The sequence below is a fragment of the Xyrauchen texanus genome, chromosome 31 (genome assembly GCF_025860055.1).
Source record: "Xyrauchen texanus isolate HMW12.3.18 chromosome 31, RBS_HiC_50CHRs, whole genome shotgun sequence".
In the NCBI taxonomy this organism is placed as follows: Eukaryota; Metazoa; Chordata; class Actinopteri; order Cypriniformes; family Catostomidae; genus Xyrauchen; species Xyrauchen texanus.
In genome coordinates this window covers 22,400,247-22,427,599 of record NC_068306.1, presented here as the reverse complement: position 1 = coordinate 22,427,599, position 27,353 = coordinate 22,400,247, and the positions used below count along the sequence as shown (strand labels likewise).

The 27,353-nt window shown below is 40.0% G+C and overlaps 1 protein-coding gene across 2 annotated transcripts; it reads right to left on the bottom strand.

Moving 5' to 3' along the window:
* Window positions 1-1,155: 1,155 nt before the first annotated feature.
* On the bottom strand, window positions 1,156-27,106 carry LOC127625136 (pecanex-like protein 3). Of its 2 annotated transcripts, XM_052100226.1 has the most exons (34): window positions 27,031-27,106; window positions 25,181-25,684; window positions 23,131-23,339; window positions 22,503-22,608; window positions 22,365-22,404; window positions 20,137-21,837; window positions 19,100-19,408; window positions 18,870-18,927; window positions 18,634-18,781; window positions 18,388-18,545; window positions 18,144-18,297; window positions 16,778-16,810; window positions 16,450-16,621; window positions 16,226-16,336; window positions 16,054-16,145; window positions 15,453-15,562; window positions 15,227-15,332; window positions 15,054-15,146; window positions 14,326-14,476; window positions 14,106-14,250; window positions 13,769-13,946; window positions 12,248-12,356; window positions 10,866-10,995; window positions 10,690-10,748; window positions 10,094-10,309; window positions 8,691-8,944; window positions 8,374-8,604; window positions 8,152-8,255; window positions 7,552-7,699; window positions 6,824-7,054; window positions 6,118-6,392; window positions 5,067-5,233; window positions 4,567-4,961; window positions 1,156-4,298 (listed from the first exon to the last, which is right to left on the bottom strand). In XM_052100226.1, the coding sequence occupies exons 2-34, from the start codon at window positions 25,331-25,333 to the stop codon at window positions 4,140-4,142; spliced, it is 6,705 nt and encodes a 2,234-aa protein (XP_051956186.1). In that variant the 5' UTR covers window positions 25,334-25,684; window positions 27,031-27,106; the 3' UTR covers window positions 1,156-4,139. The 2 variants fall into 2 exon arrangements, with proteins under 2 accessions (XP_051956186.1, XP_051956185.1); XM_052100225.1 differs by having other exon boundaries at window positions 25,181-27,100.
* Between the last annotated feature and the right edge of the window lie 247 nt (window positions 27,107-27,353).

Below are 27,353 nucleotides of genomic sequence, written 5' to 3'. Positions count from 1 at the left end.
GAGTTTTCCAGTCCAAAGGGGAATCCACAAAATCCCTGTGTGATGCAGAAACTGGCAGAGTTCTCTAGGTTCGGGCCAGCAGCAACAAAAAGAAGCACTGTGAAGTGTGTTGACCCAAGATGGACAGAAAAACCCAATATACATGCATCAAGTGCTGGTACATATGCAACACACACACACACACACACACACACACACACACACAGTAAAACTTGTCATGTGTAGTATAGACTGGTATGAAAAGGCAATGTGTTCAATGAGGCTGATGTGTCATCTAGACTGACATGGTTACAGTGTGTTCAGCTTGTGTTGTGTAAACTGACCCAAATGGGTTACATTTCTAATGAAGTTCAAATCAATAGTTATGAAAAACCTTGCTTCTTTTGTACATTTGTTGAATTTTTTCCACTCATATCTTGATTACAATTGATTTTCCTTTATTACATTTTATTAAAATACAAAAAAATGAGTAGCACTTTAATTCGAAAATGTGATCTAATAAAAGTAAAGGGCAAATATTAACCATATATGCTGTTTATATTGCTTGTAATTGGGATGAAGTAAACATCTGTTGAGTATTTTAACATAAAACAGTTTGTTGAGTTAAAAACCCAAAAATGCAGCGGGTCCACCAGACCCACGAACACTCAAGTCAAGTCAATTTTATTTGTATATCGCCTTTCACAACACACATCGTTTCAAAGGAGCTTTACAGAATATCAGCATTAACGGACGATAAAACTGTAATGTCTATAAAGTCGATTAATCATCATTGTGTAATTTAGATAAAATACGATTTTTAATAGTGTTTAAAAATAATTAAATGATAATTGTATTAATAACCTCAGTGAGCAAGCTGCACTTGAACACTGGCTGAATAACAAAAATATGAACACCACACAAGGGTTAAACTACTAGAGAAAAAGATTTTTAAAAAAAATTTAGATGACCTAATTTCAGCATTTGGCATATATTGCAGTCATGTTGACCCAAAGAAAGGACTTCTATTCCTAGCTCTGTATTGATTGTTTCAGTATTGATTTTACCTCCCTTAAATTAAATACATATATACACCTGAGATAGAATACTCATTCCCACACACAGGGGAAAATATAAGACCAAACACATTAAAAATGACTCTTTGCAAACAACGACACAAAAAATGCTTTAATTTAAATAGGAGGGGAGGGGGAGAAAATCTCATAAAAAAAAACTGTACATAACTTTGAATATTGAATAACAGTTTTTAAATAAAACAATCCCCTTTAAAACAAAAATAATAAGTAAAACAAAATATGGGATGGTGTACTATTTTACAATAGATGTGCAAAAGCAGTATTAACTGATTCATTCCCCAAACTTCATGATTCTATGTTGAGAGAGCCAGACTTCTCGGCAAGCAGATACACTGAAGCATGGCTCCTCTAAGACTCAAAGTAGTGTCTTCCATTGAAAAATAACCAGAAATCCAATAATAATAAAATAGATTTATATATATTTTAAATATATTTATATACAAAACATGCTGTACATATATGGCAAAGATTGGTTAGATCCCTTTTAATCACCGACACCCAGGACGATCCATTAACTTGTGCTTTCTCAAAGTAAGAGAAGTACTTCCTGTAGCTTTGAAAAAAAAATAAATAAAAAAAAAATCACCCTAAAGATGAGAAGAGAAACCCAGAGAAATTGTCCAGATGAAAAAAAAAGATGGTCAGTCAGCCTCAGCCCAGCCCTGACTCAAGCGAAGCACTCAATAGCTGTTACAAGTCCATTGGTAAAGGCCATAGACTGACCCATGTGTGTTGCTGGAAAGAAGTGGACAGTTCAGAAACACGAGAGAGTGCAGATTGGGGAATAGACTAGGCTTAACTTTAAAAGACTTCTTGTCTAGTGTTCAAACCACTTGTGATACCAGTCTGTGTGTGATGGCAGGAGAGCAAACTCTATATTTGCAGTGTTTTAAATGTATTAATCAGTGGTTTACATGAGAGCATGAATTAATGAACTGGATGAATTCAGTGTGAGCTAAATTAATTAAATCTACAGCAAAAACAGCTCATGATTAAGTTCTTTAACTATTCTTTTCTATCTGATCACTGTGACAAATTCTAAGGCACCATTTTCCCATGGCGGCCCCCCACATACTGCCTCTCAAACCATACAATGTACAAGCCAGAGGAGAGCACAGCTTGGTCATGTCAATCATCTTAAAGAAAGAGTACTAAAGGGTCAGTTTTGCCAAACATAAAAATTGTCTTCATTTGCAAACCCTCATATTGTTCCAAAGCTGTATGACTTTTTCATCTGTGGAACGACAAAGGAAATAATGCCAGCCTCAGTCAACATTCCCTCGTCTCCTTTTGTGTTCCATAGTCATAAAGGTTTGGAGCGACATAAGGTTGAGTAATCAAATGACGGATTTGTTATTTTTGGGCAAACTATCCCTGATTTTGCAGACTTTAAACAGCCTGTGGGATATTTCAAGCTCTTTTAAATAGATACAATGTAGCTATTCCAGGCATAATGTTGATCGTAAATTGTTTGACTGCAAATATTTGATATGCATGTTGTAATAGAGGCAGTAAGTGCCATGCTTTCCACAGCAGGCAGTCTGAGCTTAATTCCCCCATGCTGGAACAGCAGATATGTGACAAAAGAATGACGTCTAACATTCCAGTTGTATTATACACACAAAAAGATCACAATGACATCAGTTGGATTCAAGAAAAAAGGGGGTGGTAGGGCAGGGGGTACAGCTGAAATCAAAGCATCGTCTCAGTACTCGTCCAACAAGTATCAGCACATGACAATCAACAAACCCAGCCACTCTCTCCATTTGAGGTCAGCAATCAAATAAATATGCTATATCTGTCTTCATAATCGGTATATTATTGTTGTTCTTCCCCCTTAATTTCTTCCAACTAAAACGCTGGAGTTTAGGAGTAAAAGGGAGCAGTAGTTTGGTTAGTTAAATTAGTAGTAGAAGGGGTGGTGCAGTAGCAGTAGTAATGTAGGCACTCACAGCAGCAGGAAAGCAGGAGACCAGGAAGACCTCGCATGCACTGCCACTCACTATACCATGTTCAGATCCCATTTTCTTAGAAGTAGTTGGGGGCAGAAGAGAGAGTTGTCATTCTGGGTTATGTATAATGGAAGAAATGAAACTTTAGGCCAACTAAAAAAATGATCTCCTCTTGTCTGGTGGCCCACCAGCATTAGATAACCAATTCTACGCAGTTCGATTCTTCTACACTTCACTGTGTCCTCACCTGAGCTGGCTGTAAACTATGCAAGGACGAGCACCACATGCTGGGAGAAGTGTATGCATGTTTGTGAAAAACCGTTGTTTCTTAATACAATTATTATCCCTGATGCTCGCTGAAGAATGGTCATGGTTTGTTGTTTACGAATGAGAGCGCATGATGAGCTATTTGAAGGGTCGTTGATGCTGAACTAGCTAATCAAATGTCTTTTGGAATGTGTGAGCTATGAACTGCAGGGTCACTGAGGGAGAATTAAGTCCTTTAGTCTTGAAAGGACAGTGGTAGATGTGAGAAGTCTCAACACTGGACTTAAAGGAAGAGAAATCCTCTAGCCTCAGAAAGCTGATGCTCAGCTGAAGGCTTTAGCAACATATATGGACTGAATGCATGAAGGGAAAGACAAAAGTTTATGTAAATTAAAGGCTGCTACAGAGGAGAGTTCCCTTTTTGTTACAGCTGGTGGGTGCACAGGTCACGGAGTTGCACTGATTTGAATGACCTGTCCCTCCATTTCAAGAATAATCCCTTCAGATTGCACTGACTAGCCACTTTTTTTGGCTTTGAAGCCTTGAGGCCAAAACAGCGGCCAAAGAAGCTTAGGAAAAGCTTGGCCCAAAGCGATCTTACCAGGGCACAAATGCAAATGGTACTTAGGCAGCACTCTTTTCTGGTATGCTTCCATTTCAGAAGCTTTGTGAGACCAGAACTGAAGATGCTTTAATCATAAAGACATTGAGAAGATCATCTAGACTCTGTACAGGGAAATTCCTTCCAGCTCTCGACATCTGGTTAAAGAGAAGTTGGCTAGAATGGCCATAGGCTGATCCCAGCTGTACTGGTCTTGCTAAGCAGGTTAGTCTCTGTGTAGGCTCAGCGGAGGTGCTCAAGTAAAGGGAGTTCTGTAGATTCCTCCCGTGCACTGAGAGAGTCTGATGTAAGGGGCGTGGTCTCCGAGGGTAAGCCAGCTCCTATCGGATCCAGTGTTGGGCTGACATCAAAGGGGAGGACAGGTAAGGGAGGCTGTGTAGGCTATAAATAGAGAAAATACAAATCAGAAAGAAGTATGACTGATTATTCATTTCATTTTTTCTCCTAACAATGAAAGCGAATGGTTACAGAGGTTAACATTCTGCCTTAGATCATCTTTTGTGTTCCACAGAAAAGGCATATGGGTTTGGAACAACATGAGGGGGAGTACATTATGATAGAATTATTATTATTTTTTTAGGTGAACTACCCCTTTGAGTAAATTGTATAAATACAGATCAGTAAGTGTAGTATAAGCATGTGTCCGAACCGGTGTGCGTATGCTCTGTGTTGCTGAACCATCCCCCTCCATTGCAGCAGGTCCATTGAATCCCTTCCTCCCAGATAGACTCCATTTACTGTACAGGGCTTCATAGGGCAGCCCGCTGCCATGACCTAGGCTCAGGCCCCTCTGAGACACCCTGTGGCAGGAGCTGTCCTGCAGGCTACTGGTGCAAAAGCGGTCTGCAGGTGGTAGTGCCACTGAGCCACTGAAAGACAGCTGGGAGCTAGACATCGGCCCTCCTAAAAGCCCATGGATGGAAGTAGTGCGTTGCAAGGAGCTAACCAGCCCTGCATCCATCCTGCCCTCTGACTGGCTAAGCAGGGCAAGTGGGAGGGGCTGGGGATGCAAAGGCCAAGAAGGTCCAACAGGGTTGTCAGTCCCTTGAAGAGGAAGAGTATGAATCTCAGTGCTTTTACACATTATTGCAATTTTGATTGGAGGTGGATTGTGACACATTAACACTACTAGAGGAAAAGCATTCTTACCCATTGTGGGCAGTACAGTGGTGGGATAAGGCAGAGGGATGCTGGGCACTGTGCTCTGGGGAGGATGAACTGCAGGGTTGTTAGTGATTGAGGTAGAGCCGCCCCCACAGTCTGAATCCTCAATATTGCCACCACTGTTACAGCCGGCACCACAACCCTTCTGAAGCCTGAAGATAGCAGAGAGCATAGGTCAAACACAATAAACATATGAAAAAATTGTTTTACTGTAGAACTATACTATAGTCTCTAACGATGTGCAAGATACATCCAGTCAGTTGGCACACAGAACTTACCAACTGACAACTTTAAGGTATAGTTCAGAATTTTTTTTCCTAATGGTAAACATTTGTTCACCATTAGGGGTATAACGGTTTATCGTGTTGGCACGATACTGTACATAGCTGTTTAAAAATGTGATGTGCATCGTGGAGAGATTTTGTTTACAGTCTGTTCTACCCAAAACACGTGCTGTCCTAGGCCTACATAACAAGGGCATAAAAATGGAAATCACTTCATTGAAAACTAGGAGCTTTAAAATAAGATGGCACACTAGCAGCCACGGCTGTTGTACAATGAGTTCAGCTAAAACTGCAAAAACCGAAACCAGCAGCGTGAGAGAGATGCGCCTTTTCAGCACGAGGGATCGAAAGTCAGTTTGACACGCGAGAGTGATCTGCTCTCTGAAATTTTAAGATTCCAGAGGCTTAATGAGAGTGCCTTATTAATCTACTAATATATATATATATATATAATGCTATCGGGGAATATAATCCTAATGTCAAATGTCATGTCTGATTTGATTTTATCAGTAAATTATTTAACTGGATAAGCATGCACTTCCATTAAATACGAATTTTTGAAAATAATATTTAGATGTAATCAGAGACAATATTATTTTAGGGACAGCCTCAAGTTCACTCAAAATTCACTTTTATGGGAAAAATGAGCAGCAATAACATTCTTCAAAATTTCTCCTTTTTGTGTTGGATCCTTTTAACAATAAAGGTAAGGAATCAACAGCTACGTTGTATGTGTGTTTTCCACATCCAACCTGTCCCAGCTACTGATGAACCAGGTGTAAATGTTGCGGGGGCTGATGGGTCCTCCCCAAACTGAGTGCAGCTGAGCATGAGCCCCGGCATAGGAAGTGGTGAGTGGAGACACATAGATGGGGTATCCGATGGGCTGGTCACAAGACGAGTTAATCATATTTCTCAAGGCTTGCTTGGCGTTCTGGATGCTGCCACGCTCAGGGTTCCGGTTCCGCAGGAAGACCAGCTCCTGCTGCTGCCCGGCCCACAGCCCACGCACGCACTCTCGGTTCACCTGTCAGGGGCAGCAGAGACTAGTTACAGCACTGTCAGATGCAGGGTTGTTGCACAGTATATACATACACACACACACACACACACACAACGTATATCCAATCAAAATAGCTTTTTGTAAAAAAATATCAATCCATATTAATGGTATCAGCAAAATCCATTATATGTCAACATCTACAGATTGACAGATCATTTTTAAAATCAATAAAAGGAACGTGTTAAAACATTTTAGTCTTTCCTTACAGTGAAGCCAAGTCCAAAATGAATGAAATCCCATTTGCAGTTTAGTGTGCAGAGAAAAAACTATTTGCGCATAATGCGGGACTTTTAGCAATAAATATGCATAAAATGCACGGAGGATGCTTATTTTGAAATGTCTGTGCTTCCAGCTGCTCATACAAATATATAATATATAACTAATATAGTAAGCACCTTGATGACTCTGAAGCTGAGGAAGCGTTTGTTCAGCATGATGATCTTGTACTCATCACTGCCATCGTCCATGACGTGTCGGAGAGCCAGCAGAGAAGGCATGTTGGCCAAGATGGCACTGCGCCACACAGGGTCACCCTCATGAGAGATCAGCATCTTTTCCTCATTAGCTGTTATGGCATCATACAGTACCACTGGATCCTCATACTCATCAGGAGAGGTGAAGTGATCCTGCAGAGCGAGCGCACACAGAGAGAGAGAGAGAGAGAGAGAGAGAGAGAGAGAGAGAGAAATCTGTTTCCATATGTCTTCAGTGTTATTGCAAATATATTCATTTATACATACATTAATTGCTCATACATTTGTCCTCATTAAAAACCCCCTATTTTCTGATACTTTTGCTCACAGAACAATTAATCACAGCTGACTTTGAATGGCTGCTATTGCTTTCGTATGCTGCTATGTATCAGTATGTTGTATGTGCAAGACGACTTACATATCAGCCAGTGCAACAAAAACAAAATTATGGAGTACACTTTTAACACGAAATTATAGTACATAAGTGTTTGTATCGTAAGTCTATTTATGCTTTATACAGCATGTGATGTGCACTTTACCTCTCCTAAAGCCTATTTAAGTGCAAGCTATGAAAATGTTATGTACCACTATGTTACAAAAGAAGCCTGATTACAGCGGGATGTCAATGGAGACAAAAGGCTCAGCTGTACCTGGTGTAGTTTGAGGGACATCCGAATACCTGGAGCTACCACCCTGTTCAGTAAGTCCATGTCTGCAAAAACCCACTCGTCTCTAGGAGAGGTGATGCGAAAGTCGCCCTTGAATAGAGCATGAAGGCCATAGAGAAACGGTTCCAAGCTGAATGGAAATAATAGAAAATGATGAAAAATACTGGAAAGCAGTAGAGAAGGTGAAGGTATTACAGAGTCATCCATTTCTATGGTAAATACCCCATGAAAATACTTTCCCGTGTTAATGTATTTTCTATTGAAACAAAAAGTTGGGTCCAGAAATATTGAAGACTGAAGTGCTGGTTCCTTTTTTTGTAGTTCAATGACTGACATTAAATAAAGGCTACTGGTTATGATTTGCCACTTGCCTCTTTTAGGGGCCATTTACATTTAGGGGAAGGGGACATTCTAGAGACGATTTAGACCAAGATGTGTAATTAATATTAATATTTAGAATATACATTTGAAATGCATATATCTGCTATAATGTAATTTTTTTGGAGTGCACCATCATATTTATGGCCTCAAAGCTAACAGACTAACTAAAACCCCCAAAACTTAAGATTTGTATGCTCTCACCTGGCAGACATGCTGTGGGAGGCAGTACCCAGAGCTCGACGGCCCAGAATACACAACCCAAAACAAAGAGTGACCAGAGGGGAGTCTTTTTCACTCTCGACTGGCTGCAAAAGAAAAATAAACACAGCTAGTTAGAGTTAGGGTGTTTCTTATTACACCAACTCACAACACTATATTATACAGTGAATCAATAAACAGCTGCTGTCTGAACAGTGACCAGACCGTTTGTCTGCGGCTGTTGCAGTATTTAATCCATTCCAGGTACACCAAGCAAAAGGAGGAGGGAGTGATTCCTGAAGCACAGTGGTCATAGTCTTCATCAATGTTTAGGTTGAAGGTGGGGTCGCTGTCCACATAGGAAGGGCTAAGGCAGGGCCTCAACGCTTCCTGCACCGACTCATTGGCCAGCCATTCCTCCAATTTGGGTGAGTGGATTACATAGTAGATGATGCTCTGTAGTGAAGAGATTTGGATCACTGCTCTGCCTCTGCTGTTTTATTTGGTTTATTTTTAAAGATGTTTATCAGAAGGGAATTTACCTTGACGTAATATGTGATGAGAATCTTGCGAAGGTCGAACACTTGAAGCATGGAGGCTGCATTGTTGTCACTGATGCTGTAGCCCTCCAGCACATATTTAGTGGCGGCCACCTCCCAAGCCAGCCAGCGTTGGCCAAACGCTGCATTGAAGGAGAGCATGTGGGGGAGATGCCCTGGCTCACAGCAGCAGCAGCCTTCATCTTCCTCAACCCCTTCAGTGATCGCCTCCACCTCCCTTTGCTGACAATATGTACCTGAAAATAAAACAAACACATATGGTCATGAAAGAATGAAGTGTAAAGCCGTTTAAAGCAGTGTTTCTCAATCCTGGTCCTGGAGTACCATAGCACTGCTCACTTTGGGCTTTTCCGTTAACATACCTGATTCTACTGATTAGCTCTTAAGTAGACAAGACCTAAAATGGGAGTGTCAAATAAATAAAATATTTAAAATATGCAGTAGTGTGGTCCTTTAGAACAAGGATTCAGAAACACTGGTCTAATACTGTTCCATTCAACTCAGAAAGTCGGATTTTCCAACTTCTTAGTAGGAAAAGTGCAATGGAAAGACTCGAGAAGGAATTCCAACTGGGAAATTTGTGCGGAAATTTTCAATTCCGATTTCTCCGAGATGCAGGGGCATGACATAACACAAACATGTCGGCACCCTGGGAGATATACAAAATAAGTGATAAACATTCACTTTTATTAAGTAATGTCAAAGTTCCTACATTACATGATATTAAAGCTTGTTTAACAAACATTTGCAGAGACAGGTGTACAAAACACAGTAAATTAAACTCTCTTTTGATAACAGTACACCTGTAGCACAAATGCTAGTGTTGCAGCATTGTTTATCAGTTGGGTGGCTTGGAGACATCTTTGGTTAGTCAAACACCTGCTAAGCTAATGAGAGCACTGCAGATTTCTTTCCTTACACGTCATCTTCCGAGCATCTAGCAGTGGAACGCATTTATGGTCAGAGATCGGAGATATCACATAGGAATATCCCACATCCGACTTGAATGGAACGCAGCATTAATTCCTGTTCACAAGTGGGAAAAAACTAACAAAACAAAATCAGAAAATATTTTGTGCATATTTTGTTTTTACGTGTATAGAGTTTTTCAAAATAAATATAACTTCAAAGCAGATATGCATTGTGTTTCTAATGTTGAATATTCTTCATTCTTTGAATGGTTGGTGAGGTTTTTAAATAATTTGATAAAATTACAAATATCGACCTAGCCTCTGAACGGGGAAATAAAAAAATAAAAAAAAAGATTTAGTATGATATTTCTCACTAGGTGTTGAGTTTTGAAAATTTAGGCTTGGTATCAAAAGGCAAAACAGCTGAAAAGAGCTCTTTCCCTGTTTTCTTCCCTTCTCCACCAGTCAGCTCACCCCTGAATTCAAGGCCTCTGAGCTGGAAAGTGACAAGGCCATTGCCGATTTCAATGATGTGTACAAGAGCGTTGAGGTAGTCTGAGGCCAGGATGAAGCAATCTCCTGTGCTGTAGTTTCCCCAGCGGCCCAGTAGCAGGTCCCCACAAAGTGAGTGCTGCAGAGAGCGTGTCAGGTGCTCGTAGAAGATAGAGTTCAAGTTGTTGTCATCGGCACCTGTTCAAGAGCGAGGAAAGTTGGAAATTAGAGAAAAGAACAAGGTAGAAGGGAAAGTTACTAAAGGTCCATCAAAAATGACAACACTGTCCTCATTTACTCACTCTTATACTGTTATAAACCCATGAGTTCCTAGTTCTTTTGTGGAACAACAAATGAGATGTTTAGTGGAATTTCAGTCTCAGTCACCATTCACATCGAATGAAAGTGAATGGTGACTGAGACTGTCATTCTGCCTTACATCTCCTTTTGTGTTCTACAGAGGAAAGAAAGTAATACAGGTTTGGAACAACATGAGGTGAGTGACAATTTTCATGTTTGTGTCAACTACACCTTTACCAGTAAAGTGTCCATGTTACTAAGATACCATGATCACGTACCAGGGTTGCGGTCAAGCTGTGTGGCTAGACGTGTGTTAGAGTGATCCACCCGTTTGGTGCTAGAGGAAAACAGTACTTAAGGGTCAAAGTCATCTCTTCAAATATATACTATTTGAGCCCAAATGAGCAAAACAAGCAAAGAAGCAAACATCTGTTCAAGATTTCTTAAGGCTTACTTGTAGTCTCGTTCCCAGAATTTCACAGGTCGGGTGTATGAGGTGACAAAGACTGCGCTGCCCAGCACAGGGTTGAGAGGAGTGGAAAAGAGAGCTGAAAACACGGCTTGCACAAACAGCATGGCTGAGTCTGAAAGTATAACTCGAGTTAAGGACAGTTCCTAAAACACCTGACATCAATAAAGCGGGTGGTGCACACAATGATGACTGATGGCATTTTCACACTAAAGCTGTTGTGACCAGTGCCATCCCAAATTAATTTGACAACAGAGTTCAGTTGGTAAGCTATTTTCTTTACTCGGCTGTAAACCAAAGAACTGCATATGTTTGTGCTGAAAAATTGGGATATTGTATGGTATGAAATCAGTTAAACCTAATTTTTTTGCATGAACCACTATTAATATAAATAAAGCTTTTGTCATTGCTGCTTGTCTCAGCAGAAACGGTCTTTGAGAAGCCGCTCAGTTTCTTTGAATTTCTTGCAATGAATCTGAGGCAGAAAAGTTCTGTTTTGTGCATGTCAAGTTTTTATTTGGGTAAAGACAAAGGGACCAAAATATGATTAAAGTATGAAATGGAACACTTTGACTTTTATTTCCTTTACCTCCTGTGTTGTTACTAACCTACAGTGGTAAACAGCTGCTGATTGTAGTCACATTAATGTCAGAAACATAACGTCTCCCAGATCCACATTATAAAAACTCATGTACATACCGAGCAATTGAACCAAGTATGAAAGCAGCCTTAGAGCGAGGAGTAACGTGAACTGTGGCTCAGAACAGAACCAACAGTACAGTTGTGCTCTTAGTCAAGACAATTTTATTTGTATATCGCCTTTCACAACACACATCGTTTCAAAGGAGCTTTACAAAATATCAGCATTAACAGACGATAAAACTGTAATGTCTATAAAGTCGATTAATCATCATTGTGTAATTTAGATAAAATACGATTTTTAATAGTGTTTAAAAATAATTAAATGATAACTGTATTAATAACCCCAGTGAGCAAGCTGTAGGCGACTGTGGCAAGGAACACAAAACTCCATAATATGTAGATTAATGGAGAAAAATAACCTTGGGAGAAACCAGACTCACTGTGGGGGCCAGTTCCCCTCTGACTAACATTATGAATGTAATGTAAATATTAATTATGTATAAGTAAAATCATGGTTTAAAATGATTAAACTAAGTGTTAAGGGTCAGTGATTAAACATCGATTGTGTTTGAACTGTAAGATTAATGACCAAAAATGGTACCATTTGGTAATGACCAAATCTTAGAAATGGTACCTTTCTCCCACAGAGCAAATATTAGCAACACCAGGTAAGTTAAGACATCAGAATTTAGGCCCGTGTGAAAGTAACATTGGGTAGAGGATACGGGGCACAGCGAATGGCTGAGCGAAGGCATGAAAAGCAGAACCCCACGTGATCTGCCAAGGTGCAATGTAGGTCAGCACAAAACGCAGCTTATAGAGCAGATCCCACAGCTGAAACACACAGAAGAAATGAGAGCAACATCAGTCTTCAGTGTCTGTTCACAAATCCAGAATAAGTTAGATCCAAGTAAAAGGAACAGTTCACCCAAAAATTAAAATTCTGTTCCAATTTCTTCATACTCATGCAGTTATTTTGTCCTTGAAACATAAAATAATTTACACTTATTTTCATACAAAGACAGTTCATAGTCTGGCTTCATCTGTCAAGCTCTAAAATGGTCAAAAAAACTAAAAATAAATAAACCTCATACATACACCATAAAAGTAGTCCATGTAGACTGTAACCATATGATAGCATGGTGAGGAACAGACATCTAGACACTGATAATCTACCTCTCAGCTGCAGTTTTCAAATAAATGTGGCGGAACGACCCTCCCCTCACTCTTGTTATCGTCGCCTGCCAGCCATATTCCGAAGACAGTAGGCAGGAGAGAGGAGAGGTGCAATTTAAGAAGCCTTGTTTGGGCAGCGGATGATAAGGCACACCTGATGTGAATATAGCCTCGGGGAGCTGGCTTCTATCTCCTCGTGTGGACACACTGGCATCCTCATAGGTCCAGGAATGGAGCGGGGAGTGTCCGGCGTTAATTAGTTGTGATGGCGAGGATTGGACCACGCATCGCAGCCAACGGGCCAGGATGCCAGGCCGTCCTTTCACTTGCACGGCCCCAGTGAAGGCAAGCCTCTCCAAGGAAGCTGCCGCCCCTCGTGTAGATCCAGAAGGAGTGTGTTGTGGCCGTCAGAACCTTCCCGTTATACCTGGAACTTTCCCTTTCATTACCCCCTATCCTTCATAGCACCATTCACCAAGAGGGCACCAGATCCCCCTATATTTTGGACACATTATTCACCCCCTTTTTTTCTTATTATTTCCAATAAATGCCTCTCTAAGGTCTGATGCCACACCCATAGTGTCTGTCTCTTGCTCACCCTGCCACAGTTTCAAACTTCCGCCTGTTGAACCACTTTTGAATCAAAACGCAAACTTAAATGAGATTTCTGATAGAGGTGAAACTTATCAGCGCAAAAGGACTTTAATTTCAGTTCATTCTGCACCAATGCTATCATATAGCTTTAGAGCAGTTGAAATACAAAGCTTGAATTTTGAGTATTGAGGTTGTCCTTTTTGGAACTTGCCAGCTGTTGTCAGTATGAACAAATGTTTCTCCAAAACGTATGTAATATAGATACATGAAATCTTTCATAAATAAACAATACATAATAAGATTCCAGCGTTAAAGTTTTCCGTTTTCATTTTTGGGTAAACTATTCAGCAAACATATTTAGCCCATTTTACATCATGTGTACCAAGTTACATATTACAGGCGGCTCCCAATGATAAATAAATACTTTGTGCAATGTCTTAAATATATTTGAGAGGGATGTGGATGTAAACTCAGACCTTGCTGAAGAGGATGGACATGCAATAGTAGTCGAGGAGGAAGGTCTGAGAAAAGCGTGGGTAGTCAAACTGAAAGAAGAGGGCAGTAAAGCACAGAGTGACATACTGCTGAGACGGGACACAGAAGGACGAACGGAGTAGTTTCATTCCAGCCACTGAGATGAACAGAGCACAGCCACTAAAGAAAGAGGCAGATCAAGTTACCACCACTGTACATATCTGCTTATATATAGTACATTGTGCCATATTTAAAAAAAAAAAACCCTTGACAAATTTGTGTAAATTGAGATTTCACCATTTACTGTAGTCCAATACTAGTTGAGATAAATGTTCTTACTAGGCACCGGGTTTATCAGGGCTTTGGCTGACAGTGTGAGCTTCAGTGGTTAGGGAGTTGAGCACTACAGCCGGGTAGATGAAATACTTCTCCACACACTGCAGCCAAGCGTACAACTTCTCAAACCACATCAGTTGAGCAGCATCTGAGACACAGAGAGATTAGTCCATCAGACTCTCTCACAATGTAATATTGTGTGCGTGTGGGTTTGTCTACTCACCCCGGACCTCAAACTGGCTGTATTCTCTGGAGCGTAGCACAGGGTGGGCCAAGCAAAACCAGGGCAGTTGTTTGCGGAGTTGAGGCAGGAGGTAGTGTGTTAAGAACCCTACCACACCAGCCAAGATGTACAGGACAAAACTGAGAGCAGGCTGAGAGAGATGACAAAAATGCTTTAGAAAAGGATACAAATAATGTCTATATAGAATTATTAATACCATTTAAGCTATAAAAATCAACACTTGTGATGATCAGTTCACAGAGCAATAATTATTAGTTATTTCTACTCAGAAACGGATTCTGGACAAAACTTTGTTACAAACCGTTAAGGGTCATACAGGAAAATATGGCAGAATTTTTTTTCATTTGAAACAGAGTCAATCAAGATTTCAATTAGGGTGACAGAAATAAAATGGAATACATAAAGTACATTTATATTAAATGCAAATTTGCAAAATAGATTATATAAAAAGGCAGTACATGGACTTCTGAGAACATTGGAGAGATTCATTTTAATCACTCAAATTAATTATTTTTTTTAACTGGTTCACTGAAACACACCATCCGAATGAACGGATACACTAAAAATTAATTTCACTTCCCAACTCTACATTTGACTCATTTTCAATGTTTTGAGAAAGACATGTTTTTCATCATATCTACATCAGTTTTTCTCAGTGAGACTAATCAGATCCACAATTTAATGATACTCTGGATAATGATACTGACCTGCAGAGCGATGAAGACAGTGCTGGCACTGATGGCAAAAGTGATAATGGCCATGAGAGGACACATAACCAGGTCTGAGTGAAGCGTCTCTTTCTACAGAAAGAAACAGCAGGCACTTAAAAACCATAAAAAAACCCCATTAAAGCAAAAATCAATGGGGAGCATGCTTTTACCACTGAGTTGCGCAGTTTCTCTGGGAGAGGGTCTTTAATCTCTAGTGGGGGCTCTTCTGGTGATCGGCTTTCCAGATCTGGAAAGAACTTTGAGCGGGCCAAAGACCTACCAGAGAGCAGTGTAGACGTTATGTTAGAAATCAACCTCACATGCAAAGCACGTATAGTAAGACAGTTAGGAAGTCAGCTGTATATGTATGTGTGTATATATAATGGCGATGCTGACCAGAGAACGGTAGGGTCACTGCTTTGCCTGCTCAGGTGATAGGACAAGGCGAGGAGAAGGCCGCAGAACACAGAGAAGAGCACTGGAACATGTGCCTCTCCCCATGGAGCCTATATACACACACAAAATGAGCGAAATAAACAGCAAAACAATTCAATTTATTGCAATTATAGAAAAATTATATTACATCTAACTATGTACATTATGCCAACTACTACTGTTTTTCACTTGAAACTTCACATAATGCACACTGCATTTATTTTACGCATTCAGCATCTACACTGACTCTTTGTACTTTGCACATCTGAAAAACTGTTTATGCAGTTATTTACCTAATATTGTATTTACACAACATTTTTGTTGTCTTAATGTCCCATGAACTTTGCACATGTTTTAAATCTATTATGTGTTTATGATGTATATTGTGTATTATGTGTATACTGTGCATATTGTTTATTCTATATAGTGTATATTATGTTCTCCTGTCAGTATACCACAGCAGAGCTTGAACCACGCAAACAACATTTTCGCTCATCATTGCACTTGTGTATATGGTGGATTGCCAACGTGATTTAATTCAAACTTGTGCAGTCCAACTTACATTGATGGCACCAAGACAAAATCCATAAACCAGAGCTGCCATGAAAATGCTCCGCATCAAGCTGTAGACTGATGAAAGGGGGCTTGTGGTGGCTGAAAAAAGAAGTTAGTTGACATACTTGACTAAAACTCACACCAGTGGAAAAAATTTGCATAGCCACAGTATGTCTCACCAGTTCCACCAAAAATGTGCATGTCAACCTGTTCCAGTAAACACATGAAGAAGGTGTTGACCTGAGGTAGAAGCCCAAACAGGAAGATGATTGGAAAACAGAGGCTGAACACTGATGAGAAAAAGATTAGCAATTATGTCATTATTATAATAGAAACAATTCAATTATATTATAAACCATGAAAAGATTTTGATAGCACTGTCATTAAGAGTTGGTGAGCACACCTATGAGCATGTCTCTAGCACAGAGAAGGAAGTGGGCAGTGAAGAAGGTGACCCCATAGAGGGTGAAAGGTGGCAGATGGTCCGAGTGGCCGACTAGGTCAAACACCCAGATTAGCACACAACACAGGCAGAAATACACCGGTCGACTGTACACAATGATCCAGTTATGGCCCTGCAATGATGAAGCAGCAGATCAAGAAAATTTCTACATTTCAATTATCTACATTTACAATTTCTACATACATTTCATTTAGCCTAAATTAATTCCCATGTCAGAAATTCTGGCCTTTGACTAAATTCTAGGTTGACACAAAGCTGTAATACTCACATGCATCGGGGATGCTGCATCGGGTTGGACACTCTGAAAGGGATAAAGAAAACAATGACCAAGAATAAGATCAATGAGTACTGTTATGTATATTACCGGAATAATATGAGGTACTAGACACGGGGGAAAATATTGATTCAGTTATAAATCACGATTCTTGAGATAAATGATTTAAAAATAATTTCCCTGTTTACAAATCAATTTGTTTTTACTTAAATTTACAGGTTTAGCTTAATGCTAATACAATGATTGATTGATAAATATAGGAAGCTATATTTGTGAGTTACACGAATTCAACACAAACAGGTTTTCTCCGAGATGTTTCTTCTCTTTAATTCTTTGTTTAGTCCTTTAATGCACCGCTGCTACAGCCATCAAAGCGTCGCTTGTTAACTGTTGGACATCAAATCCTCTGCTGTGAGTAACTTTCCAGTTATTTCACATAATTCACAGGTTTATTTGTGAGGTGCTGTGTAGAGTATTTGTCAGGAATCATTCAGCAGATTCTGTCTAACACTGCTTTAATATACTGTTTATTAATATTTATAATTTATTAAATAATAGTTAATAAATTAGCTTATCTAACTTTTGGATACTGTGAACTACAAGTCGCGCCTATGCAATAAATATAATCTAACAGCTGTGCACTTATGAATTCGGAGTCGATCACCATGTAACTTCAAGAGCTACGATTACTTGAAGCACGTCATCTGTGTCCGAGATTAGGAAAAGCACATTGAAGCTCACCATTCAGCATCCGGCATGCACATAAGGGGTTTTGTGCTCTCTATAATGGAGCTTTTCGTGTTTCTTACTTTAGTTGTTTTGTGAGATAAGAAATTAGTTATTTCGCCTGTTTAATTGTTGAATATGTGTTAGTTATTTTGTTAAATGTCTATGCTTAGCATCCATGTGTCCTTATGAAACACATCTGGTTGGGTAACATGGAAATATAATGCAGAATAATTATACATGTGTTCCTTAAAACTGACTAGTCAACTATTAGCTCAGACAACGCACCGACAGGTCGATTAGTAGTTTTTCATGCCCTTACCTTTTACTCCAAATTCTTTATTAAAGAGTGAAACTATTGTAATTTCAGACACAATTGTCCTTCAATAGACATTTCTTTCTGAGAAAAAGGAGTGAACAGCTAAATATCAAAACATCAAATTGCTACTTATACAATTCATATTTAATCTGCAAACAAATATTGTTGTAATATCAGATTGGGAAGTCTGTGGCTATTTCCAGCCCTATGAGTTACTGTACATATAGCTTGAAAATGCAGAACACAAATGTACAGCTCTAAAATACTTAAACAAGACAAAATAAAGAGTTTTCAAATCTTAACTCTCACTCTGACCTTCAGCAAAGAGTACTGACAGCTGGCAATGACCAGGCAGAACTGGAAGACCCAGATGTCTCTAAAGAAGCCCTGGAGAAGTAGCAGAAAGCCGAGAAAGGCCACTAAGCTGGCCAACACAACAGCAAACACGTTTTCCCCCACACGTCGGTTCCTATGGCATTCACACAGGTTACAGTAAGCAATTAAGCAGTTTCAGAAACACATCAGGCTCATGAGCCATAGCAATTCAAGAAAATCTCACCTGTCCAGTAAGGCTAACAATGCCAGCCTGTCATAACGAATTCTAAGCCATTTCCCCGGTAGCACCCAGAATCTGTAATACAGTTTAGGCTTGGCCTTCTCTACAATCATCAGTGTGTTCTCCTGGGATTCGTGAGGTGACTCATGATCAAGGTCAAACTTCAAAGAGAAGAGAGGAAACGTCGACAGAAGCACTAGGATTGAAATGTAGCATATATTCTGAATGAAGTAAAGAGTTGAATTATACCTCTGGCATATCTAGCGGCACCCTGCGGACCTGCATGCCCTGGAGGACCACCGGTCTGGGCTGCAACATGGACCGCACTGGCACCACCTCCTGGACATCAGTGGAGGTAAAGCTGGAGGATTGTGACTGCCGCTCACGCTCACGCTCCCTGAGCCAATCAAATATCAGATGGGTCAAACACAGAGAAAGATGCAGACAGGCAACATTATGCCAAAAGTACATGTTCTGAAACTTACTGCATTGGGTCCTCATATCCTCCTCCTGCAGGTCCAAATGTGTAAGACCTCTTTACTCCTGAAATTAGATGACAATTACAATTATTGAAACACCACCAAATAAAGCCCAGGACACCAGTGATACTGAAGTATAAAGAAGTGAGTAGAAGTGATCTTAGTTATAATTGATGATAAAGGGTGTGATAATATTTTTTTTCTGCTGATAACACGAAATACAAATGATTCTTTACCGCTCTCGTCATAGAAGTAGTGCACGGCTCCCTCTGACGTGTCATCAAAGGTGGATGCTTCGTGAACACCGCTGCGGGGTGGTAGCAGCAGTAGGGAAGAGGCGGCAAAGTGCAAAGCAGAGGGGAGTGTTCTTGTACGAGAGTGAGAGGAAGTACGGACTCTCTGGAGGTCCTGAAGACTAGGGGGAGAGCCCATGGCAGAAGGGGGTGGGGTGGGGTTACTGCCTGCATTGTGTCGCCTGCGAATGGCCTGTGTCCTCTTTACACTGCTCACAGAATCACGTTTACTGCCCTCCTCTGGAGCCAGAGCTGGACAGGTGAAAGCAACAGTTACAGTTTAGAAATGGCATTAAACATGAACTAATCAAGTTACAATATCAGCAAAAGATACCTGGATAATGTACCCACATACAAGTCAATGGCGATGCATAATAGATGTCAAATTTGTAAAACAAACAAGAACTGATATAATGATCCATCTTTGTTACCAGTTTTCTTATTAATTTTGAAGCTTTTTTTTTTTTATTAACCTTGAGTGGAAAACTAGCCAGGGACATTAATTAGATTTTATATATATATATATGTTTATTTATTTCAAAAGCATAGATAACCCAAAAAGGAAATGCTAGGCAGAGACACAATTTTCATTATTTGGTGAACTTTCCCTTTAAGATGAAAAACTTAATATGTATCTTTACAGAAATGCCAGATTAGACATTAAACTAGCTTGTAGAACACAAACATAAATACTCATTCAGAAGTGTTGACACTTAAAAATGTTCTCCCAGCCATTTTGGCATTAAATAGACTGCATTAACTCGCATGCACATAATTATACATCTAAACACTCCTTGTTAAAGCTTATGTTCTCTTAGTGATTAACAAGTTTGATTAGAGCAAAATGTTGCTAATCTAAACTCATCCCATTGCCAAAATGTCTCAAAATATATATTTTTTTAATTCAAGAAATTATTAATCAAGCAATGGTTTTATTGAAAAGCAGTAAAATAACAAGAATAAATCTATCTGCTCTTCACCTCCTCCAACTGCCCCCTCTTCAAGCAGCTCTCCTGCTCTCCAGCCTGTCTGGTTCCCAGCCCAGGAGCCCCCAAGGGAGTCTAGTCTGTGGTGAACCCTGGAGAAGCCCTCTGAGTGCACTGTCCGAGCCTCCAGGTCTGATTTAGAGATGGTGAGAGGACGTGGCACAGGAGTGGAGGAAGGGTTTAAAGGTATAAGATTAGAAGCAAGGGTCCCTTTGTTGGAACCTCCTCCAGCTCCATCCATGCTGAGCACTCTGGCATGAGTCTTGGCACTGGCCGTGCTGGCAGAGCGTTGAGCACTATGAGAATGGGCAGGGCCAACAGTATCAGGTTCCTCCCCCTCTCCAGGGCTAGGTAGCTGAGGGCCTGGCCCAGTTTGGGAGGCATTAGCCTGATCATGGGAGTAACAGGAGGTAGAGGAGCTTGAATCATCATCTTCATCGTTGTCTTCATCGTCCGAGCTGAAGCGACGTTGGGAGCCGAGACTGGAGCCGGCACTCATGTCGCTACCATCGTCTTCATCACTAGAGTCCTCGAACAAGCTCTCACTGTAGGCTTTGGCACCCAGCCGATTGCGTACAGGGATGTAGTCTCTGTGCTGTCCACGGTTGGTATGCCGGCGGTAGGAGCCACAATCAAAACTGCTACTTCCAGCGGTGCCTCGTTTACGTGGAGCTTTCCTGCGGCCAGGACGATGACCCACACTGCCTCCAGAACGTAAAAGCTTAAGATCTTTAGGCCGCACCACCTGCTGCTGGGTTTGGAGAGATGGTGGTTCTGCTAGGAGGTAGGATGGGGTGGAAACAGGCAGGGCAGGCTCTGAGCAGACCAAGCCAAGTGCCAAGCCCGAGGGTACAGAGCTGGCCTGGCGTGGTGGAGGGAGAGGGGGTATGGGGTTGCCACTGTCCAGATTACAGGGATCAGAAGGCCCACTGCTAGGTGGTGACGAGTCCTTCAAGGAATGCTGTGCAATGTCTGTAAGCAAAAGGGGGAGGTCCTCTCCCTCTACCAGAGTTCTGTCAAGGCCCTGCCCAGAGGAAAGCTCTTTGGAGGGTGAACGCAGCAGCACGCTGTCTGAAAGGTCATCAGTGTCGCTGCCCCCCTGCATTACATCTGCTGGCTGCTGAAAGGGGCCTATACCCTGAGGCAAAACTGTGGAGGGAGTATTAGACAGAGGCTGATGTGTCTTACCCAGTGAGGGGCTCTCAAGCTGGGTTGAGTCTGTCTTCTCGCTACGGTAGCTACTGACTGTACTGAGAGTCTCTCTGTCTGTGGCAGCTCCACCTCCACTAAAGCAGCTGTCGGTGGAGCCTGCAGCCAGAGCCACCCCGGTGCGGTTGCCTGGGTGCTCAGCACCAGGGGCAAAAGTGACAGGGTCCAGACCCAAACCCATCAGATTCTCGCTCAGCTCTTCGCTCAAGCTACTCTTGATGAGAGGTGTGAAGGGATCTCCAAGGCTCTCCGACTCAGCTGAGGGTCCGAGAGGAGAGTAGCCCCGAAGCCCCTCTCCCTCAGGGCTCTGCTGCTGCATACGTCCATTCTCCACCTGCTCTTTCTCATCTCCATCTTCTTGGCTGGAGGGGGACGGGGGGATAGAAAGACAGCTTGTTGGGTGCTGGCCACCAAAACCTGCTGACATTACATCAACCACTCCAATTAGCCCTCTGTAATCCCCAGACTGGCAAGAAGGTGCCACACCTGCAAAGACAAAAGTGACTAATTTTCTAAAGAGCACACGGGCTGTTTCTATGATTGTGCGGTATAAAACAGTTGTAGTACCACTATTAAAAACTAATCCATTACATTTATATAGCCATCAAATTATTGACCCATCAATCCTTCTCACATATTCTTGTTCAAACTCAGAAGAGTTAACTAGCATCAACCTTCAGTGTTTAGATAAAGATCAATATTATTGGCAAATAGGAATCTGAGGGAACGTAATACTTCTAGGCAGTGCAGCATTAACGGAAAGGTTCTTACTAGTGTTGTCCTGAGAGTTGTGTCGAAGGACATCTCTATGTGCAGAGGTCACTATCACATTATAACTACCCTGCTCTTGCATGAGGTCTTTAATATCTGGAATGTTAGAATTTATTAGAGGTATCAGAAAAACACTGAGGAGTAAAACAATCATCTAAACCAGTTCCTATAGAGGGGAACTAATTGCATTTGGGACACTAAATAAAGTTAACAAAAATATAAAAAATCAATAATCAATATACCCTTTGAGCCTCCAGGGTCTTCTAGCTGTGGTAAAAATTCCTGGGCAAAGGAAAAGACAACAAGTGAGAGGAAATCCCTATGAGTGAGGGAGAGTAATGGTTAAGCACAATAATGTTTAGCTTTAACAATATCCTCACCGACACCTGGTTCAATCCAAACAGAGAATGCTGGGAACTGCAGCGTACAGGAGGGGTGGAGTTCACCTTCCGGAACACCGTCATTTCCACACCAACACCACTATCCCTATGGGCACATGCAGGCTGACATGAGCTAAAAACTGCCAACTTGCCACCATCAATAGCGGTTTACCAACCACAAATCCCCAAAGACTATAAATCAGAAAGTAGCAAGATGCTTGCAGTTCTCTACAAAATAACATATGCTGACTTAAAGAACCCATGAAATCACTTGAAGAGTGCAATGCTTCTTCCTGTATTTATGTATTTCCTATTAAACAGGAAGTTGGGGAGGGACATATTGAAGAGCTTGTCCATCTTTTCTGTAGCCAATAGCCTTTAATTTGTGTAACAGCAATGACAAAGATTTTCTACTTGCTAATTGCAACAGTACATTTTAAATCCATTTATATCTGCAAAAATTTTGTTTTGTTAACTTTTTGTAAAACACTATAGCATAAAGCCAACAGACATGGATTAAAAGCCACAACACTCCTATTTTGATTTCATTTAGTCCCTAAACAATTGAAAAATTATGACAAAAGATTGAGAACAGCATGTAGTTTTGTAGATACAAAGGTTTCTGAACCTGTGTTGGCTTCCGTTGTGAGCTCCAGAGCCTTCCTCCCCTTCTTCCACCCCCTGGGGGTCTGTGGTGAATGAGGCCTGCCTCTTCTCCACAATCTCGCCCAGGTCAAACATGGAGTGTAGCCGAAAGTTCACTGCTTTTACGGCAGTGAAGAAGGCTGCTATCACCACACAGTACACACCAGCAACAACTAAACTGGGAGGAAGGGCCTGAGAGGAAAAGTTTAGGAGAATAAAATGTGTGTGTGTATGTATGTATGTATATATATATATATATATATATATATATATATATATATATATATATGTGTATGTATGTATGTATGTATGTATATATATATATATATATATAGGTTTTGGATAGACACGATTGACAAATGCTTATCAATAATACTCTTATTGCTAAAATGTTTAAAGTGTTCAGTGACTAAAATGTCAATATGACTAAATGTTAATAAAATGTCAACCGTTTTCTTTGACTAATTCTACAAAAAAAAAAAAAAAAAAGGATACGGTTGACTAAATATGATAAAAACTAAAAAGGACATATGATACAGGATTAATACTAAGACTAAATTAAAAAAAGATGACAAAATGAACACTAGTAAGTCATTAGTAGTGTATTGACGCAAACCCAATGTTTACATGTTTTTAATGTCACTTTTTTGATCAGTATGGCACCAGCTCCGCCTCATTTTGAGCCAGGAAAAACCCTGTTGTAAAATAAAATCTAAACAGAATGTGTGACAAATTGTATGTATGTGCAGGAAAAGTGACCTCTTGACTTGACTCATAGTGAAATTAAGAGCGAGCATTAAAATGTAAGGGTGTGATAACATTTCATGTTCATCCACATGCTTTGCATTCATTGTTAGTGAAAAGTGGCAACCAGCTGGTGATAATACAGCAAAGGCATGTCTTCCTGAACTCTGATTCATTCTCATTCTGTTTAATGATTCCTTTTTGTATGCATGGTCAATAACATTGATTGGGCTTGTAAGGGGAATGTACCATCATCGTGTAAGGGTGTTTCTTCATCTCCAGGCAATTTCATGTCCCAGAGGATGATTTCTATTAGAACTAATGGATTTAAACTTTTTTTTTGTTATAGTAGGATAATATTAAAACTTACAAACTTCATACCAAGCCTTCAGTTATTTTGGTATTTAATGAATTATGGTATTTTTTAAATGCCTTTTAGGCTTGTCCAACACCCAGAGTTTTAATATTAAACTATAAAAAATAATAATAATAATAATAATAATAATACAAATGATTAGGCTAAGGCTACAATATATAAAATTAAATCTATAATCTAAACAATGAGTATAATACAAAAATCATTTCAGTACTTTGTGTGAAAATGTTTTCTATCCATTTAAAAAATTACGACTTTTTTAGTATTTCCACTACACACAAAATGTAAAAATAAAGTTAAGTTAATGTATTTGTTTACCAAGTCGACAAAAGTGTCAAGGGCATGCATGAGATGAAATATTGGTAAGTGATGTTTGAATAAAAAATTAAAAAGGTAAATATCTCATACACACACACACACACACACACACATATATAGCAAAATATTTTTATTGGGTGTCATTTTTAAATCAAGCTCTAATTTTGTTAAATTACGCAAAAAGTGCAAAATTATAATTCAATTGCATGTACTTAAGATACATAAACTATTAAGCTTGGCAAAAGGCCATTTTATAATTTTATTTTTTTTAAAGTTGCTTTTGGTTACGCTAATACAACGTTTAATGTTATCTTGGTTCTGATTTAAACTACCACTAGGTTAGTAGCTTCATAAAATACAACTATCCATGTGTAGCTGCTGTAACTTGACTAGAAACGACAATGTCTTAAAATTCTTTCCATAGGGAAAAGTTTGACATCAGCAGGAAAAGAATGTTAATCAACATCAATAACAAAGCACTTAAATTCTACAAGCCCTTGGACTGCATCAGAATTTCACTTTTTTCCCCCCAGGAACATCATTTAAACGGCATTCTTTAGTTAAGGAAATTTGAGGAAGAATTGTATGAACTCACCATGTACAGAAGAAAGGGGAAGGCCAGGAAGAATATCCAGAGGTAGAGATGAAAGCAATTGGAGAAGGTACTCTGATGAGGGTCCACGTACCATCCACCAGTCAGAGAGGCCCACACTCCCTGCCGCAATATCTGAAGAGCTTGAGAGCCCATCTTATCGTTTCTCGATGAGACAACCCAGGTGGGTGGTGTTTCGAGTTCTTTAAGTTCCCTTACCGAAGTCACTGGATTGGTTACTCCATTGGACTCCAGGCTGGACTTTATTTAACTTGTAAATAAAAGGCTCCCTAAAAACTAGCAGAGAGTGGGACACCCTAGAAAATACTCAGATCTGTGTTCTTTCAGCATCAACAGATCATTCACATGTTCTTCGAGCAGACCCTTGTTTGTAGTGCAGTTCATCAAGAGTTTTTGGCACAATTGCGACCCAGGGGCTATATGAAAACATTCATCCTGAGGGATCATCAAAACTGCTTGGTTTGGTTTCTTTACAACTTTCCAGCACTTTAAACAAACACAATTCCATAAATAAACAAGCTGTTCTTGTGACATAGTTAAGATCAAGGTATTCTGAACATGATCATTATCAACCCATCAATCTCTGGTGTGCCAATGATTCTGGGGCATTCTATTCAAATGAACTGATACAGGATCGGAACAAGTAGCCTAACAATTTTTTTTTGTTTAGGAAATATAAATAACACTGTAGCAAACTTGTTTCACTTAAGGAACTAATCTGAAGTAATGTTGAAGGTGTCAACAGATATGCATACTATCAATGAACAACTGCAGAGGAATTTAATTTTTTATTCACTGCTGTATTTAATATGCTTCTGTTGTTCTTAATAAAAATATGGTATGCAGCTTCAGTCCTGAGAGAGTAATTTCATCCATCACTGGTTTTTCAAAACAACTCTGTAAACCTTTCCCATTCATCTAAATGAGATATGTAAATATGAACCTAATTGATTTTTAACCAGATCTTTAGAGATTTATCTGAAATGAAAACTAATTTATTTCCCTATACACTAGGACTATAGCAATCTCAACAATATAATCTCAGTTCATTCTGAATGACAGTAGCATATTTCTAAAGCTGAAGAAAAGGCATTGATCATCCTCCACAGTAAGCAATTGTCATGTTGTGGATTTGGCTTTAAACCTGTCCAGTCTTCTCTGTAACTTCAGTCAATGTTAGCATTGGTGTATTAGCTTGATTTAAGCAGCTGTGACTACAATTCTGCTCAAATAAAGAGAAACAAACCATATGTACAGCAAACTACACAATAACACTTCACTGAAAATATTACTATAGTGCCTGCCAATATTCTAAGAGCTGAACATACAGTGTGGTTACACAGCCACCTCGCTAGCATGACAAAAACGATGCTGAACTATTAAACATCAGCATGTATCAACCTGACAAGCACCAAAGCGAACAGAAATTGTTATGTTAAATGCAATCCGTTTGAACAGTTTCTATAGTTCATTTTTACGAATATATTTTCTCTCGAGCATAATATGACCTGCCACTCACTAGCCACACAGCTAACATGCTACAAATAGCAATGAAACCTCTCAGACTTTGGCATGAGTGTTTTATAACTAAAATGTCTGATTATAGTGCACTCTTTAACTTTTAACAGTTAACATTTGATATCGTCGGGCTCTGCGTTAATTGCTGTTTAGAAATGAAACCAGAAAAACCGCAAGAGAGGGACACTGAACGCGAGTTAGCACAGGCTAACTACAGCACTGAGTGTTTCCTGCTTATGAGGAAAAAAAATACAAAAGCACACACGCATCGGAAAATATATCTACGTGTTACCACATCAACAATGTCACCGTACAGTAGGGTCCCGCTGTGTGATAACTCCAGCGAGGAAAGCCCAGAATATTAGCTCGCTAAGTTCCAGTGTCGATTCGGTTCATTCACACAGGTAGCAAACACCCACCTACAGGAAGCGAACTGATGCTTCAATGCGATTGGTTTCGGTTGGAGTCTGTCACTCAGTGATTTAATGCAGAGTGATTTTTCAACCACAACGCTTTTCCTATTCAACGCAGTTAAATAAATAAAAAAATAAATAAAAAAAATAATAATGATAGGATGACTTAAAATATACAAATGTTTTTACTTACTTCAAGGCCATTTTTCGCGATGGGAGAAAGG

Coding starts and splice junctions, on each gene's coding strand:
- LOC127625136 (XM_052100226.1), bottom strand. CDS start 25,333: ATGGGCTCTCAAGCTCTTCAGATATTGCGGCAGGGAGTGTGGGCCTCT. Junction 16,811..18,143: donor GTCAGTACTCTTTGCTGAAG/GTCAGAGTGAGA, acceptor TATCCCTTTCAG/AGTGTCCAACCCGATGCAGC. Junction 16,622..16,777: donor ATGCAGCATCCCCGATGCAT/GTGAGTATTACA, acceptor TCATCATTGCAG/GGCCATAACTGGATCATTGT.